At 39.1% G+C, this 14,324-nt stretch overlaps 2 protein-coding genes across 3 annotated transcripts in view; both read left to right on the forward strand.

Moving 5' to 3' along the window:
• Positions 1 to 3,115, forward strand: part of CPB1 (carboxypeptidase B1) — a 34,870-nt gene extending 31,755 nt beyond the window's left edge. Inside the window, exons 10-11 of the mRNA XM_082749769.1 lie at positions 841 to 925; positions 2,745 to 3,115. Of these exons, the coding sequence (XP_082605895.1) occupies positions 841 to 925; positions 2,745 to 2,932 (273 nt within the window). The 3' untranslated portion in view covers positions 2,933 to 3,115. The remainder of the gene's footprint in view (positions 1 to 840; positions 926 to 2,744) is intronic.
• A 5,498-nt stretch (positions 3,116 to 8,613) lies between these two features.
• Positions 8,614 to 14,324, forward strand: part of CPA3 (carboxypeptidase A3) — a 30,831-nt gene continuing 25,120 nt past the window's right edge. The window contains exons 1-3 of one of the 2 annotated variants that reach the window (XM_082749781.1): positions 8,614 to 8,760; positions 8,859 to 8,934; positions 11,498 to 11,622. In XM_082749781.1, the coding sequence (XP_082605907.1) occupies positions 8,693 to 8,760; positions 8,859 to 8,934; positions 11,498 to 11,622 (269 nt within the window). In that variant the 5' untranslated portion in view covers positions 8,614 to 8,692. The remainder of the gene's footprint in view (positions 8,761 to 8,858; positions 8,935 to 11,497; positions 11,623 to 14,324) is intronic. The other variant, XM_082749782.1, reaches the window with a different exon arrangement.

Here is a 14,324-nt window from a genome sequence, read left to right on the forward strand (position 1 = left end):
AGGTTTAAAAAAAAAAAAAATGTTTAACAAGCCTAAGGAAGAATACCTGGGAAAAAAAGACACACTAAGTTCTATGTAAATAAAAAAGAAAAGAAAGTCGGGGCACCCGGGTGGCTCAGTGGGTTAAAACCTCTGCCTTCAGCTCAGGTCATAATGCCAGGGTTCTGGGATCCAGCCCCCGCCCCCCCTCCCCCCTCCCCCCCCTCCCCGCACTGGGCTCTTGGCTCAGCAGGGAGCCTGCTTCCCTTCCTCTTTCTCTGCCTGCCTCTCTGCCTGCTTGGGATGTCTGTCAAATAAATAAATAAAATCTTAAAAAAAAAAAGAAAGAAAGAAAGTAAAAGACTGTCCTCTGACTAAAACAGAAGTTACTGCTAGGACCCATACTTTACTGCAACAATTATTTACAATGAATTGAAAGACCTAATGCTCAGATAAGGGGGTAATATGCTAATGATCTTCAGAGTTCCAACAAATAGTTCCTGGACAACCACCAAGTGGTAAGCCTTGACCAGGGCTCTGAAGACATGGAGATAAAAGACAGAAAAAGTCACTGAAAACTCAGAGGCCAGTAAATGGTATTGCCACAATATGACACACATTCAGAGGGAAGCTCAGAGTGAGTGCCTGGAGAGGGCATTAGGGAAGACATATTTTCACAAGAATTACTTGGATCATATAATCAGGTTAGCGAGAAAAATTGGATGGACACTGAGCAGGAGTAAAACTAACTCAAATTGTGTCTTATACCTCTTCAATGTCTTAAAAATAATGTACAGTTGTCTGTTTGTCAGTGTGTGCTTTTATTTATTTACTCACGAACTGCTGCTGGTTCTTTTGCAGAATGCCCTGGCTAAAGCCACCATAAAAGAACTTGCCACCCTGCATGGCACCAAGTACACATATGGCCCAGGAGCTACAACAATCTGTGAGTCTTGGCTTCAGAACTGTGCAAAGAGACCACATGCCTAAAAAGGCAACAAATGGTTCCCAGATCCTTTCCTTTCAGATCATTTAAAGCATGTGGCTTTTGCCACATGAATTTTTGCCACAGTGAATTTTTTATATATGTCATCAGTTTTCTGTTCAGAAAAAGTATCCCCTCCAAACCAAGAAAACACTTGCGCCTGGTAAATATCCATTGAGCAGCCACTGCTATGTTCCAGGTCCTCAGTAGGTGCTAGGAAAGAAAGGAAAGGAGGATGGAGGGAAGGCAAGAGAAAAGGAGAAAGGGACGTTGGGGAACTAGTACAGTCTTCAAAAAGGGCAGAGGAAAACTAAATATAGGGTGCTGGATGTTATGACAAAAGATGCACAAGGAAAGAACATACGCCAGCACCAACACAGCCCATCCCACAGCATCAGGGATGACTGCCCAGGATAATGACATAGCCACTTTACCTGGAAGGACAATCGCTGAAGAAAGTATAAGAAGGAGTGTTTTCCTGACTAAACAGATTGCAGACGCAAGCAAGGGCTGATTCAGGCTCAAGCTACTTTCCAGTGGTAGATGTCAGCCCCTCTGACCAGTCACTCAGTGTGTTGGAGCAAGTGGCAAGAGAGTTAGATAGGGGCTAGACCCCAGATTTCACTTAGATGCTGCGGAGTTTAAATTTCACTGGGAAGGCACATCCTGCAGGCCCCATTTTAAATTTCTACTTATATTTTCCTTTGCCTTTGCATGATTTCTTTTTGCCCCAGATCTGAAAGGACTAGAAATACAAGGGAAAAGACCCAGTCTTGTCATCACAGGGCCCTCCATGCAGCTGGAGAGGCTCCAGTCCTGAGTTCTGTTTTGTTTAGTTTTATGTAAAATACAGTTTTCTATAGTTTTATCCTTTTTTAACCTGCTCTGAATCGTACGGGGTACAGTGTTTTCCAAAGGGGGTTCTAACAGAAGTAGCCCATCTATTCATATACTGTGAACTTCTTATATGTTTTATGCAGAGTAGTTCAGTGAGGGTTCTTTTCTCATACTGTAAACCCTTGAAGGGCATTAAGTCACATCTTTCCTTTATTCTGGCATCTCCAGAGGAGAGACCATGGCCTACTGCTCAGTGAGGGCTGTATGGCTGTTGGCTGAACAAATAGATGAAAGAATGAATTAATGAATGAACAGACAAATGACCTAGTGACTGAAGAGATACAAAATCTACAAGGCAGTGACTTGGTAACTGCTACCAAATGAAGAACTGAACAAATGCCTAACCTCGGCCAGACCATCTGCTAGGCCCTGAGGAAACACAAACAAAGGCCCAGCCTTGCCCTCAAGATGCTCTGATTTCATCAGTCAGCAGTGTTTCCTTGGGGTTTGGAGCTCTCTCCTATCACCAGTCATCATGTGGCTCTCCATATTTTCCTAGGAAACAAACATTCTTTCCTAAGAAATTATCTCTATTTTGTAAACAAATTACATATGATATAGTTCACCACAGCATACAAACACAGTGAGAGGTTTATATTTTATTATAAATTACATACTTCCTGGATATGAAATACATCATTCCCACTAATGAGGCTTAGAGGTTAAGATTGGACTGATTTTTTTAAACAGCCCCCATATCTTTTATAATCCAGTTTTCTGGAAAATTGGCCTACCTATAATATTTTGCCCAGTGAAACAGTTGTAACTATAAAAGAAAGCTGGCTGGTTTTCTTCTTCTTCTTTTTTTTTTTTTTAAGTTTCCTTCCTGGATTTAAAGTTTTGGGGGGGTTGTTTGTTTTTTTCTGCTCTTTGCATATTTCAGATCCTGCTGCTGGGGGCTCTGATGACTGGGCTTATGACCAAGGTATCAAATATTCCTTTACCTTTGAACTCCGGGACAAAGGCAGATACGGCTTTGCCCTCCCTGAATCCCAGATTCGGCCAACCTGTGAGGAGACGATGCTGGCCATCAAGTACCTTGCCAGATATGTCCTGGGACATCTGTACTAGCAGAGAATGCTGACAGCCTTATTTCAAAGTGCTCACTCTTTGTCTCTTTCCTATCCTGAATTCTTATTTTTGTCTGCCTGCATATTTTCTAGATCCCAATCTTTCTTTTAAGCCTCTAGTCTATTAAACTACTCGGATCTTTTAATACTGATCATAATAAAAAGGATTCATTATAATTAGAAACCTGACAGACTGTCTACTTCTTTGGGGGAAAAAAATGATGTGAACCAGTGACTAAGCAAGCCATCCACAGGTAATGATGCGGATCAACTATATAGGAGGTAAAGTCCTCAGGGTATTTGCCAACACTGGCAGAGTCTAGAGATGTACGGTTATAATGGGGGCTTATGAGGAAGAAGATATATACAGGGAAATTCAGGGGGAAAGACCGCATCTTCCCATCTTGCTTTAGCTCTCTTCTCAGCTCATTTATTTTATGAACTGTCGACTACATGTCAAACACTTTGTTAAGCAATTAGAGACAGAACAATGAAAAAGAAAGACCATTCTTGCCTTCAATGAACATTTGGGAAGACAGACATGAAATAAATAATTAGATATTTCACAAATTATTTAGTAATTCGTGATTTAATTTACATTAAGCAAGTAAGTGCTAGACAAATTACGTAAAAAGAACATATACTCAGTCTACTCCCTGATGTGGAAGAAAAGGCTCTCTCAGAGAATGCTGGAACCTGAAGAAAGAATCACAATGATCTGGATGAAAAGAGTGCCCCTTCCAAGCCCTGTGAAGATGCAGAAACCTTAGGAAGAAAGCCAGAGGGAAGAAGGGCATGTACTGGGGCTGAGGAGGGAGGGAGGGATTATTAAATAGAGCTTAGAGCTTAAGGGTTTGGAACATTGGTCTAAGAATAATGGGAAGCCATGGAAAACATTCAGTTGCAAATGACATGATCAGAGTTTTTAAAACGTCAACCAGCTAAGGTGGAAAGCAGACTGAAGTAAAACAAGAGGGTGTCAGAAGGGTGTTAACAAGGAGATTTGTTAAGGAGAGTGATACGAAGCAGATGGGAGGTAAAACAAGAGGGTGTTTGGTCTTAAACAAAAGAGGCAAAAATTACTCCATGACTTAAAGTTTCCCAGAATTAGAATTGAACATGCTAATGTCAGAGAGTATTATGCAAAGTTCAAATTTTAAAATATAATAATAGGTATTTAGTTGCAGGTCAGGAGCATCTCTTAACTTAAAATCTACTTTACTATTCTATTTACTTTAAAATACGAACTCGTTGTTTTCTATGTGGATCCAAGGAAAACAGGATTCCATATCGAGCAAAACATGTTAAAATATCTATGATTGTGTCCTATTCAAAAGAAGAATACTTTGTGATAAAAAAATAAAATGAAATGAAACACAACAACAACAAAAGAAGAATCCTTTGAAGCCACAGTAGTTCAGAAGCTGTCAAGCCAAAAAATGATTAATTGCATTAATTGTCCACTAGATGGTAGCAGTGCAGCTGCCACACTTTGTCAAACAAATTGACAAAATTTAGTACATTTAAATAGATTCACAGACACTTAGGTGAAAAAAAAAAAAAAAAGAAACTCCCATGAATTCTCAAGCAGTACTGATCACAACAGAAAAAACAGATGTAATTTAGTTAAATTATCTTTTCCTGTGTTATTTAAATTTATATCCATGTTGGGAATTGGAGAGCTAACTCAACCAGAATTACCTGAGTGAAGTTATCTTGCTGGATGTATATCATTCAATCCATAGATAGTTCCACAAGACACTCCCATATTCTAGCTCTAGCAGATAACACTGACTTCTAAGAAATGTTGTGTGTGATCCAAAGTTCAAAAGTCATGTGTGTCAACCATAAAGAACTACATCTCTAAATTGAGCACTTTAAATTAGAGATTAGAAATGTTCAAAAATTCCAAGGAATTTTTTTTAAAGGTAAGGACCAGGAAAGTAAGTATGTAAATATTCTCATTTAAAATCCCTTGTATCCAAGATTTCTTATACCAGAAAAACTTTTGCTGTATCTCTGGCCGACTGAAAGTCAACAGCAAGCTGGTTAGGAGTGCCACTTGCCTGAGCTAAACTGAGCTAAAACAAAAAGTCCTTCCCAGTGCAGTAATACCATATGACCTCCTACAAGTGGACCAGGGACTGCAAAGAGTTCCTACCCAGCCCTGCCCACTCAAAAGCCTCTGACTGTAAGAGCACCTCCCTTTAACTCCCTCCTTTAAATTACCCCCACATTGAGATCCCAGGACAGGCTCTGAGCCTTTCCTCAGTCCCAAGCCCTTATCTCCCCAAATGGTAATTAGCCGACAGCACAGAAATGGCTCCCTGAATTTTTCCTATGTCAAACAGTGTTGCTATAACATAGCAAGACTGGTTTTCCAGTCTCGAATATGGGAGTAGATTCTTCACATCTAGAATAACATCCCATGTATTCACCTGTTTTTGCTACCTAACCTATATGAATTGCTCAAAAAAAAATTTCAGGCACAGAGGAAAAACAGAAGGAACCATGACAGCTAATGAGGTTATTTGGGGGCCAAATGGGGTCTTGATGATCCTCTTAGGTCATCTCATTTGAGCAGATAGTCACTTCCCCCCACTCTAGCCAGCTCTGACACTGCCTGAACTACACACCCACAACTCTGTCTAGAAATGCTACCTTTCCTTCAAATAATGAAGACAAGTTTCCTGCAGGATTTTGCAGGGCAGCTTCATTTCCATGTTAAGAATCCAATATCCACAACTAAAGGCAACAATTTTTTCTTTCAACATACCCTTTCTGAGATATCTAAAGGTATTTCAGAAGCTTATTGGATTTGATTTGAAGATGAAGAAGTATCTGAAAGAGTCTAGTAAAATCACAAGAGAATTTTCATTTTCTAGGATATCTCTTTTATAGTGATAACGTTTGAAAATATGCATAAAAATATAGCTTCAAAAATAAAGCAGTATCTTATTTTTCTTAAGATTTTATTTATTTGAGAGAGAGAAAGTGAGAGAGAGAGAGAGAGAGACAGCATGAGCAGAAGGGGAGGGGCAGAGGGAAAGAGAAGCAGTCTCCACAGAGAGCAGGGAACACAATGTGGTGCTTGATCCCAGGACCCTGAGATCATGACCTTAGCCAAAGGCAGACACGCAACCAGCTGAGCCGCCCAGATGCCCCTAAAGCAAGTTTTTAAACTGTGGCTAGATATCCTAGGAGTATAGAGATCCAGAAGGATGAAAAATTACTGTTGAGTGAGCCATTCAACTTTAAATTTCTTTTTAATTTGACCTATGAAACATCATACCACCTTACAAAGTCAATCCTAAAATATGCTGTCCAATAGCTATTATCTTATTCTATACATAATGCCAAGATCTTTTATAAATTTTGATGCAATAATATCAGATTATTCAGAATTATAACTACCAAGAAATCACTTGTTCTGAGGAAAAGCTCCAGAATACTCTTGAAATCTATCTATTGTATCTGTTCTTCAAAGGCTAAGTAAACTGGGGAATAGTGGGAAGTCTTAAAAGCAACACATGCCAATATCCTGTTATAGAAACAGGGAACTGAAATACATACAGATATTAAGTCCAAGATTATTTATAATCAGAGTCTTATCCTAAGAGATACTAGAATCCTTCACACATTTACATAGATTCCCAAATAAAACAGAAGTGTCCTTCATACTTGACCTGAAAAACAGATATACAAGCCTTCTCCACAGTTTTAATACTAGTCGTACAGAAAAAAGGCTTTAAGAAAACTTAAAAGAATGTTAGAATCAAAAGTGATTTCTATTTTCTTCTTTCAAATTTTCTGTTTCTGCTAAATTATTTCTAGTAGGCATTCATTACTTGAGGAATCAGAAAATAAAACTCCAAAAAGAAAAGCCCTAACAAAAAATTTTTCCTGAAGTAGTCCACATTAAAACAAATACAGAAAGATATTTCACCCCTAAAGGAAACAGCCACTGCTTTATTTATTTCTTCATCAGACAAAGAGAGAGAGAATGGGTGCATGAGTGGGGAAGAGCTACATCTAACTACACTACTTCTCCAAGAGGGAGAAGCAGACTTCACACTATGCATGGAGTGGGATGCTGTATTCGATCCCAGGACTCTGGGATCATGACGTGAGTCGAAGGCAGACATTTAACCTACTAAGACACCCAGGCACCACTGCAGCCACGGCTTTAATCTACCACATGATACATGCTGATAACCCAGTTGACAGTGGTCAACTATAAGTCTGTTCACAGAACCTAGCAACCTTAACAAGTGCTTAGAGGGCACAAGCATATGTTTTAGCACCTACCATCCAACAAATCCTTCATATGCTATCTCATTTACTGCTCACACCACTTGACAGAGTCCAATTTGCATCTCCATTTTACAGATGAGGAAACAAAGATGACTAAGCAGCTCACTCAGGGTGAAGGAGCCACTCTATGGCTATGTGTTTCTCACTGTAATGTCAAGCTCTTCCTTTTCTTCTCTAACCCTACCAAATACATCCTCAGAAGCAATGGAGCAAATATTTGCTTTGGGTATTTCTAGTGTTGATGAGCTTGTCCAGTGTCAAAAACGTGAAGGTGTTTGTAAAACCCACCTCTCCCTTACCTTCAAGGTTGGGGCAAGAAGAGCCCCCTGGGGATATGTTCTAATCCACACCTATCAGAGAGAGGGGAATGAAGCTATTGCTGCGGTACATGCAACACGGGCATCTCCCCAATACTATTATTTTGATAATAAAACTATATAACCATGACTCTGAGAAGTTTCCTATAGGACGAGCTATATACATTTGTCAATGTGAAGAAGTAGCTTTTAAAAAAGAAAGTCTAGTAAGTTATCTAATTAGCTAAGTTTACTCACTCCGTTAGGTTACCTTAATTCTACTGAGCAGAGGTGATGACTTCTCCCAAATAACCCATGTTCAAAGTTAAAGATCCCTCAAGAGACTATTTAGAATGGTCTATAAATGACTTTCATTAATTCAATTTTCTGAAAGCATTTATTGTACCCTGCATCCAGACCCTAAAGAAAGCAGCCAAGGAACAAACACTTGAACAACCATATAATGGTGCCTTCTAGGAGTCCTCAAGTTCTTTAGATACAGGGATTATCTCTGAGAACAGAGGGAGGAGAAGGAGAAAGGAGTGGGGATGTGATTCCTTTAGCTCTTTCTGTAACCGTTACTTCTTCACAGAGAGGTACGGAGAAAATACGGCAAGAGCACAAAATACAGAAAGTGAACACATCAACATTTTTGAGATTATAGTATTTTTAGTATACTCAAAATATTTAATAACTTACCAAGTTACAATGTAGCTTCAAAAACATATTTTATGTTATTAAGGACCACCCACCAAGGTTCTGAAGCCAGATACCCAAATTCATCTCAGGTTCCAAGTGCAAATTTGAAGTGATGTTTTCCATCACGGAAAAGCTGTATGTCAGAACAAAGAACTGGGCTCAAATATCAACTCTGTGAACATACTAGCTCTGCTATTTTGGACAAGTTATTTCCTAAAAAATGAATTTGCCTTCCACCTGTAATACGGGTAATTCCCAATCCCAAAAGGGTAGCGTGACGTTGCATCTGCCACCAAATGGGCATTTGGTGTTCGTGTTGCCATCCTATCCCTCCCTCCCCAATTAGAAAAACATTTCATCCACCAGAACCCTCAGAGGAAATCAGCTGCTCCTCCAGATAAGACCCGAGGCATAAAACTGGTAGAGGATCTTGGGGCTGTCAAAGAAGAACCATGCGGTTCATCCTGCCTTTGGGTTTGATCGCTACCACCCTAGCAATTGCTCCTGTCCGCTTTGACAGGTAAACCTAACTGCCCTGCATTCCAGTCTCTATGCAGGAAGAGGATAAAGGAATGCTTCTTTACAGTTCACATGTTTCATCTTTTTACATTCTTAAAGGGAGAAGGTGCTCCGCGTGAAGCCCCAGGATGAAAAACAAGCAAATATCATAAAGGACTTGGCCAAAACCAACCAGGTAAAGCATTTAGAGGGTTGTTTTATCTTTTCTTCCTGTTTTCTAAAAGCTGCCTCTTTTGTATTTTATTTTTAATGCACACAGAGCTTCCAAAGGCAAAGAAGGGGAAAGTGGCAGAAGGTACTTAGATAATTCAGCCAATCACCACTATAGTGCTTCCCTTGTTTTTGTTTATTTTTTCCCCCAAATTACCACTCCTGTTTTTCCCTCCCAAAAGCTTTGGCAAACAACAGCTTTTTCTAGGTGAAACTGTGAAATAAGGAAGCAGGCATTCTTGACATCTTTCTGGGGGCCTCTTTCCCCCTCTCTGCTAGTCCCTTGCTCCATTCTCCTCTCTCCCACTCTGATATCCACCAGTGCCATAGTTTCTCTTAAAACTATGTAACATCAAGGTACTGGTTAACTGGTAACATCAAAGTAATGGTTTATAAATACCAAGATGTGACCGTTCCCAAATGTAGACCCATATTAAAAGGAAACTCTTAAAGAGTTTGATCATTCTTTTAAAATCCAGTGAGCTAACATAATCATTTTCTCATTTATTCAGAGGCTCCCATATACAAAGCACACAGCGCAAGTCACCTTCTATGTATGATTTCAAACTCTCCAACAGATTTTGGGTCAGTGGCATAATTAAACCCACTTAAAACAAAAGAACTGAAATTCAAAGACAGTAAATTAAATGACCAAGATGACACGGCAGACTTAAATCCAGAACTAAATCTGAGATTTATTCTAGTCACAGCCCCCTCATCACATCAAACTAATCAAAAGTTCTGCTCTTCTAATTTCCCAAATGTTTTTTCAAATCCATACTTTCCTTTTCATTCCCTCCCTGTCACTGCCAAATTTATGTCTGCCCCACCTTTTTTTTTTTTTAAGATTTTATTTATTTATTTGAGAGAGAGACAGTGAGAGAGAGCATGAGCCAGAAGGTCAGAGGGAGAAGCAGACTCCGCATGGAGCTGGGATCCCCATGTGGGACTCGATCCCAGGACTCCGGGATCATGACCTGAGCCGAAGGCAGTCGTCCAACCAACTGAGCCACCCAGGCATCCCTGTCTGCCCCACCTTTTAACTGGACTATTTCAATAGCCCCTTATCCAGGGTTCAGGTTCTAGTACTGCCTCCTAAAAAGCCACGTCTGCACTCCAGCCTGACTGCTCTAAAGCTTGATCATTGTATTCCTCCATTTGAAGATTTTTAGTGAGAGGCAGCCTGGTATGAAAAGAGCACAGTCTTCAAAATTTCAAGTACTAGCTCTACACAAGTTCTGTGGCCTTAGGAGAGTTACTTAATTAACTTCTCTCTATCTGTTTCCACCTCTGTAAAGTAAGGATAATAATCATACCTACTTCTTAAGGTTGTTATAAAGACTAAGTAAGCTAATAATCTGGTGATGCTAAGAAGGATGCCTGGTCATAATAAGCACTATAGAAGCACTTTCTATTGGTACTGGTGTGACATTTGAAATCCTTCATGATCTGCCAAACTGCAGATCTCTACGGTCTCCCACTCCTCCACCCTCTTTCTCACTGTTCAAGCTCCATGAGCACCAAAACTCCTTTCAATCATACTACATCTCTCATGAGTCCAATTTATGCTGCAGGTTTCTCATCAAAATGAACTAATAAATACTTGTTGGTTCATAGCAGCCTCATATTAGGGTATAAAAGACTGACCTAGAGGTAGAGTGGGATTCAACTACAAAATACTCAGGTGGACTTAGACATGTCTACAAGCTTGGAATGGTGGGTAAAAATTGAGCATTTCCTTCACACTTCCCAAGTTGGGGAATTGTACTTCAGTTGATTTCATGATGGAGTAGGATTTTGAAGAACAACAAGAATTGGAATCTTCGAAAAGTTATTTTAACCTGAATGCTATCCTTTTGGACCAATTCACCAAATTTCTGAAATTCTTAGCTAGAGGAAGAAAAAGAAAAGGGAATCAGCAGCTGTTAAATGTCTGCAGGTCCCAGAGTTCACATCCATTTCATAATCTTTACAGAGGACTCCAAATGGAGTTCTCTTAACCCTATTCCTTTACAGAAAAGGACTGAAACTCAAGGAGTTTTAGTATTGCCCAAGGGCATATGGATATAACAGAGCTGGAGATTAATATGCCTTCTGTTGGACACAAAACTTGCAGGAATTCCAGAGTTTACAGGGGCAACTGGTTTTGAGGCCTGACTCAGGGGCAGGGTTGAAGAAGCCATATTTTAATCCATATTCCCACTTAGAGACAGATTCTATGGTTAAATAAACTGTGAAACAACCCCACTCAACCCCAAGATGGTAGAAGCAAACAGATTAAGAAAAAACTACTCTCTTTTTTTTGCATTTATAGATACTATCTATATCCTGAAAAAGTAATCAGTGCAAATGATCAGTACAATCTCTCCCACTCCCTGATATTCAATAGTGTATTTGCACACTCTCTTAAGCTTACTAAGAGAAGGGCCCATACCTTTGTCCAGATTCCTTTTGTAGTGTATGACACATGCATTACTTAAAAAGTAATTAACAAATTACTGTGACTAACGTTGAACTCTTCTCTACAGCTTGACTTCTGGTATCCAGATGCTATCCACCACATAGCTGCTAACATGACAATAGACTTCCGAGTTAGTGAAAAGGAATTCCACTCCATCCAGTCTGCCTTGGATCAAAATAAAATGCACTATGAGTAAGTCCTATGAAATATTCAAATGCGTTAGACACTCAAAGTTTGGAGTATCTTGAAATTGAGAAGGAAGTACTATTTTTTTAATTGGGACAAAAAAATGAAAGCTCTGTGAGATAAAAATTTACAGTTACTTCTGAACATACTATTGAGGCCTGCTTACAGAGGTGACGAGATCAAACATGACCACTCAACTTCCATCTTTTTTTGCTTTGATCTGCAAGCAGGGCAATTATCTATGTCTGCCCTCTCCAAAATTCCGCTCCTACTAAGGACATTGTGCATCTGTGCAGGCATGAATGGTTTAGCTACACTCATTGCCTCTGAAAGGTAATCAACACAGAGCTCAAGCACTACTGGTGACCACCAGCACCAATTCTTGAGAATTTTAATTCTCCTGCTACATAAAAAGAGACCCAAATAACTGAGTCAGAGATATAGGAATATAAGATATATAATAAATAATTCTTTATGAAAGAAATTCTACCTCAGAGAAAGCAAAAGCAATGCAACAGAGTAAGATTTAAATCCAACAGGAGTGAATTCTAATGACTAAAGATGCAGAAATGAGTCATTGTGCTCCCATAGAGAAATGAGGGAAAATTAGAATTCATTGCCCACCAACCATTGGCCATGCACAGTCTGGGCCCTGGGGCACTGAACAAGGGAGCCCAGTGATGAATTTCACAAATTCACATATACATAGAAAACAAAATGTGTTTGATGGGCTGAGGGGTCCAGTTTTAACTCTACCAGCCTTTGTCATCCTAGTAATTCCCTTAACTGAGACCCTCGCCATTCAAATCACTAAGCACTATCTCTTTCTTTTTGACTTGCTATTTCATGCCTCTGCTACCCAACATGGAGCTGTAACTAAAGAAGCCTTCTTATTCTGGCTGAAAAATATGTTATGTGGCATAGCAGGATTTACTGCTGCTTACCACAGCTTGCTTGTGTTCTTATTGCCACAATATCCTTAATAAATATAAACTCTTTTGAAATTAAGGAAAGACAAATATAAGACAAGTAAAAAAATTCTTGTTCATAGTTTAATGGCTTAAAAAGTGGCAGGCTTTATTTGTGATTTTTGTTAACAACTGTCTTTGTTTCAAGAGGGTAGTGAAACAAATGTAGAAATTAATAATTGAGGAGCACATATTCAGAATTAATTTCTATCAGCATTTAACCCTTTCTAACTAATATATCAATATGTGTTTTTCTATGTTCTTATAAATTGTACCATTAAAATTAGAATTAGAAAGACACTATATAAACGTACCTCAGAAACTAGTAGTATATTAGAGTCTAGTAGTATATTAGAAGATCTCAGAAACTAGTAGTATATTAGAGACTCTCTACTTACACTAAGGTTCAGATGGTCTTGATTCTTTCATCTAAAAGAAATCATTCCTCCCCCCCTGTATATTCTCCAGTGCCTGTGTCTCTTGATTCACTTCATAGCCAGTCTTCTTAAATGTGTGCCTCAATTATTATACACTTTATTTTACTTCATTAGCATAGACCTGACCCAAATTCCTGTGATCAACCAATTCTTAAAAGATATCCAGCCCAAGCTAAAATAAATTTTAATTAATTAACTTATTTATTTATTAATTTTAGCAGGTCACTTTTGTTTAATTTGATTTGAAGAGCAACAGAAAAATAAAGTATTCAGTTTTCTGTAATATCCTAGTAATATAGACAAAAAGCTAGTTGCTTAGCATGAGTTTGGACAATAGAACAGATCACGGTGACAGAAGATATCTAGGCAGGCGGCACCTCTCTCTCCTCTTTGGACCTCTAGGTCTCCCTTAGGCTGAAACAATTCTGACTCAAGCAGAGGTCTAAATCCAGATTCTCACAAATACAGTGTGTTTTTCACTTTGTCTTATGCCAAAATACTTCCTTGCTACCTACATCAAGAACCAAAGTGTTAAGCTACCAATAAAAATTAGTGTTATCTAATTAGGACATGATTTCCAGAAATTGGTCCAAATTAGCCACAGTTGTGGGAAAGCCATATAATTAGATAGTTACCTTCCTCAGAAATATAAATATGTAAAGTGATCTGTGCAGATAAGGACTATTTAAATCTTCTCTCCAAGTACTAATTATATAGATAATTTTATTTGCATATTAATTATATGTGTTACTTGGTGTCAGTCAGTAACAGAAAAGTGTTCTAAGAACAGAAACATCTGGTGGACCCAGGCACCAGTCTGAAAAAAACCACATTAAGAAGCTGGTTTGACACAACAATTTACTTAGATATCCTTCATTAGACAGCACATATAAACCATTATTTAAAGTATCTGTGTGTGATTTTTTTTAAGTTTTAGAAAATTAAATTACCAAGACAGATCTTATTTCATTTGTTTTATTTATTTATTTGACAGAGAGAGAGAGATCATAAGCAGGCAGAGAGGCAGGCAGAGAGAGAGGAAGCAGGCTCCCCGCTGATCAGAGAGCCCAATGCAGGGCTCAATCCCAGGATCCTGAGATCATGAACTGAGCTGAAGGCAGAGGCTTAACCCACTGAGCCACCCAGGTGCCCCAGATTTAATTTTAAAGTAGCATGTTTGAGGGGCATCTGGGTGGCTCAGTCATTGGGTGTCTGCCTTTGGCTCAGGTCATGATCCCAGGGTCTTGGGATGGAGCCCTGCATAGGACTCCCTGCTTGGGCCTGAAGCCTGCTTCTCCCTCTC

This window comes from Mustela nivalis (assembly GCF_964662115.1).
Source record: "Mustela nivalis genome assembly, chromosome: 1".
NCBI lineage: Eukaryota > Metazoa > Chordata > Mammalia > Carnivora > Mustelidae > Mustela > Mustela nivalis.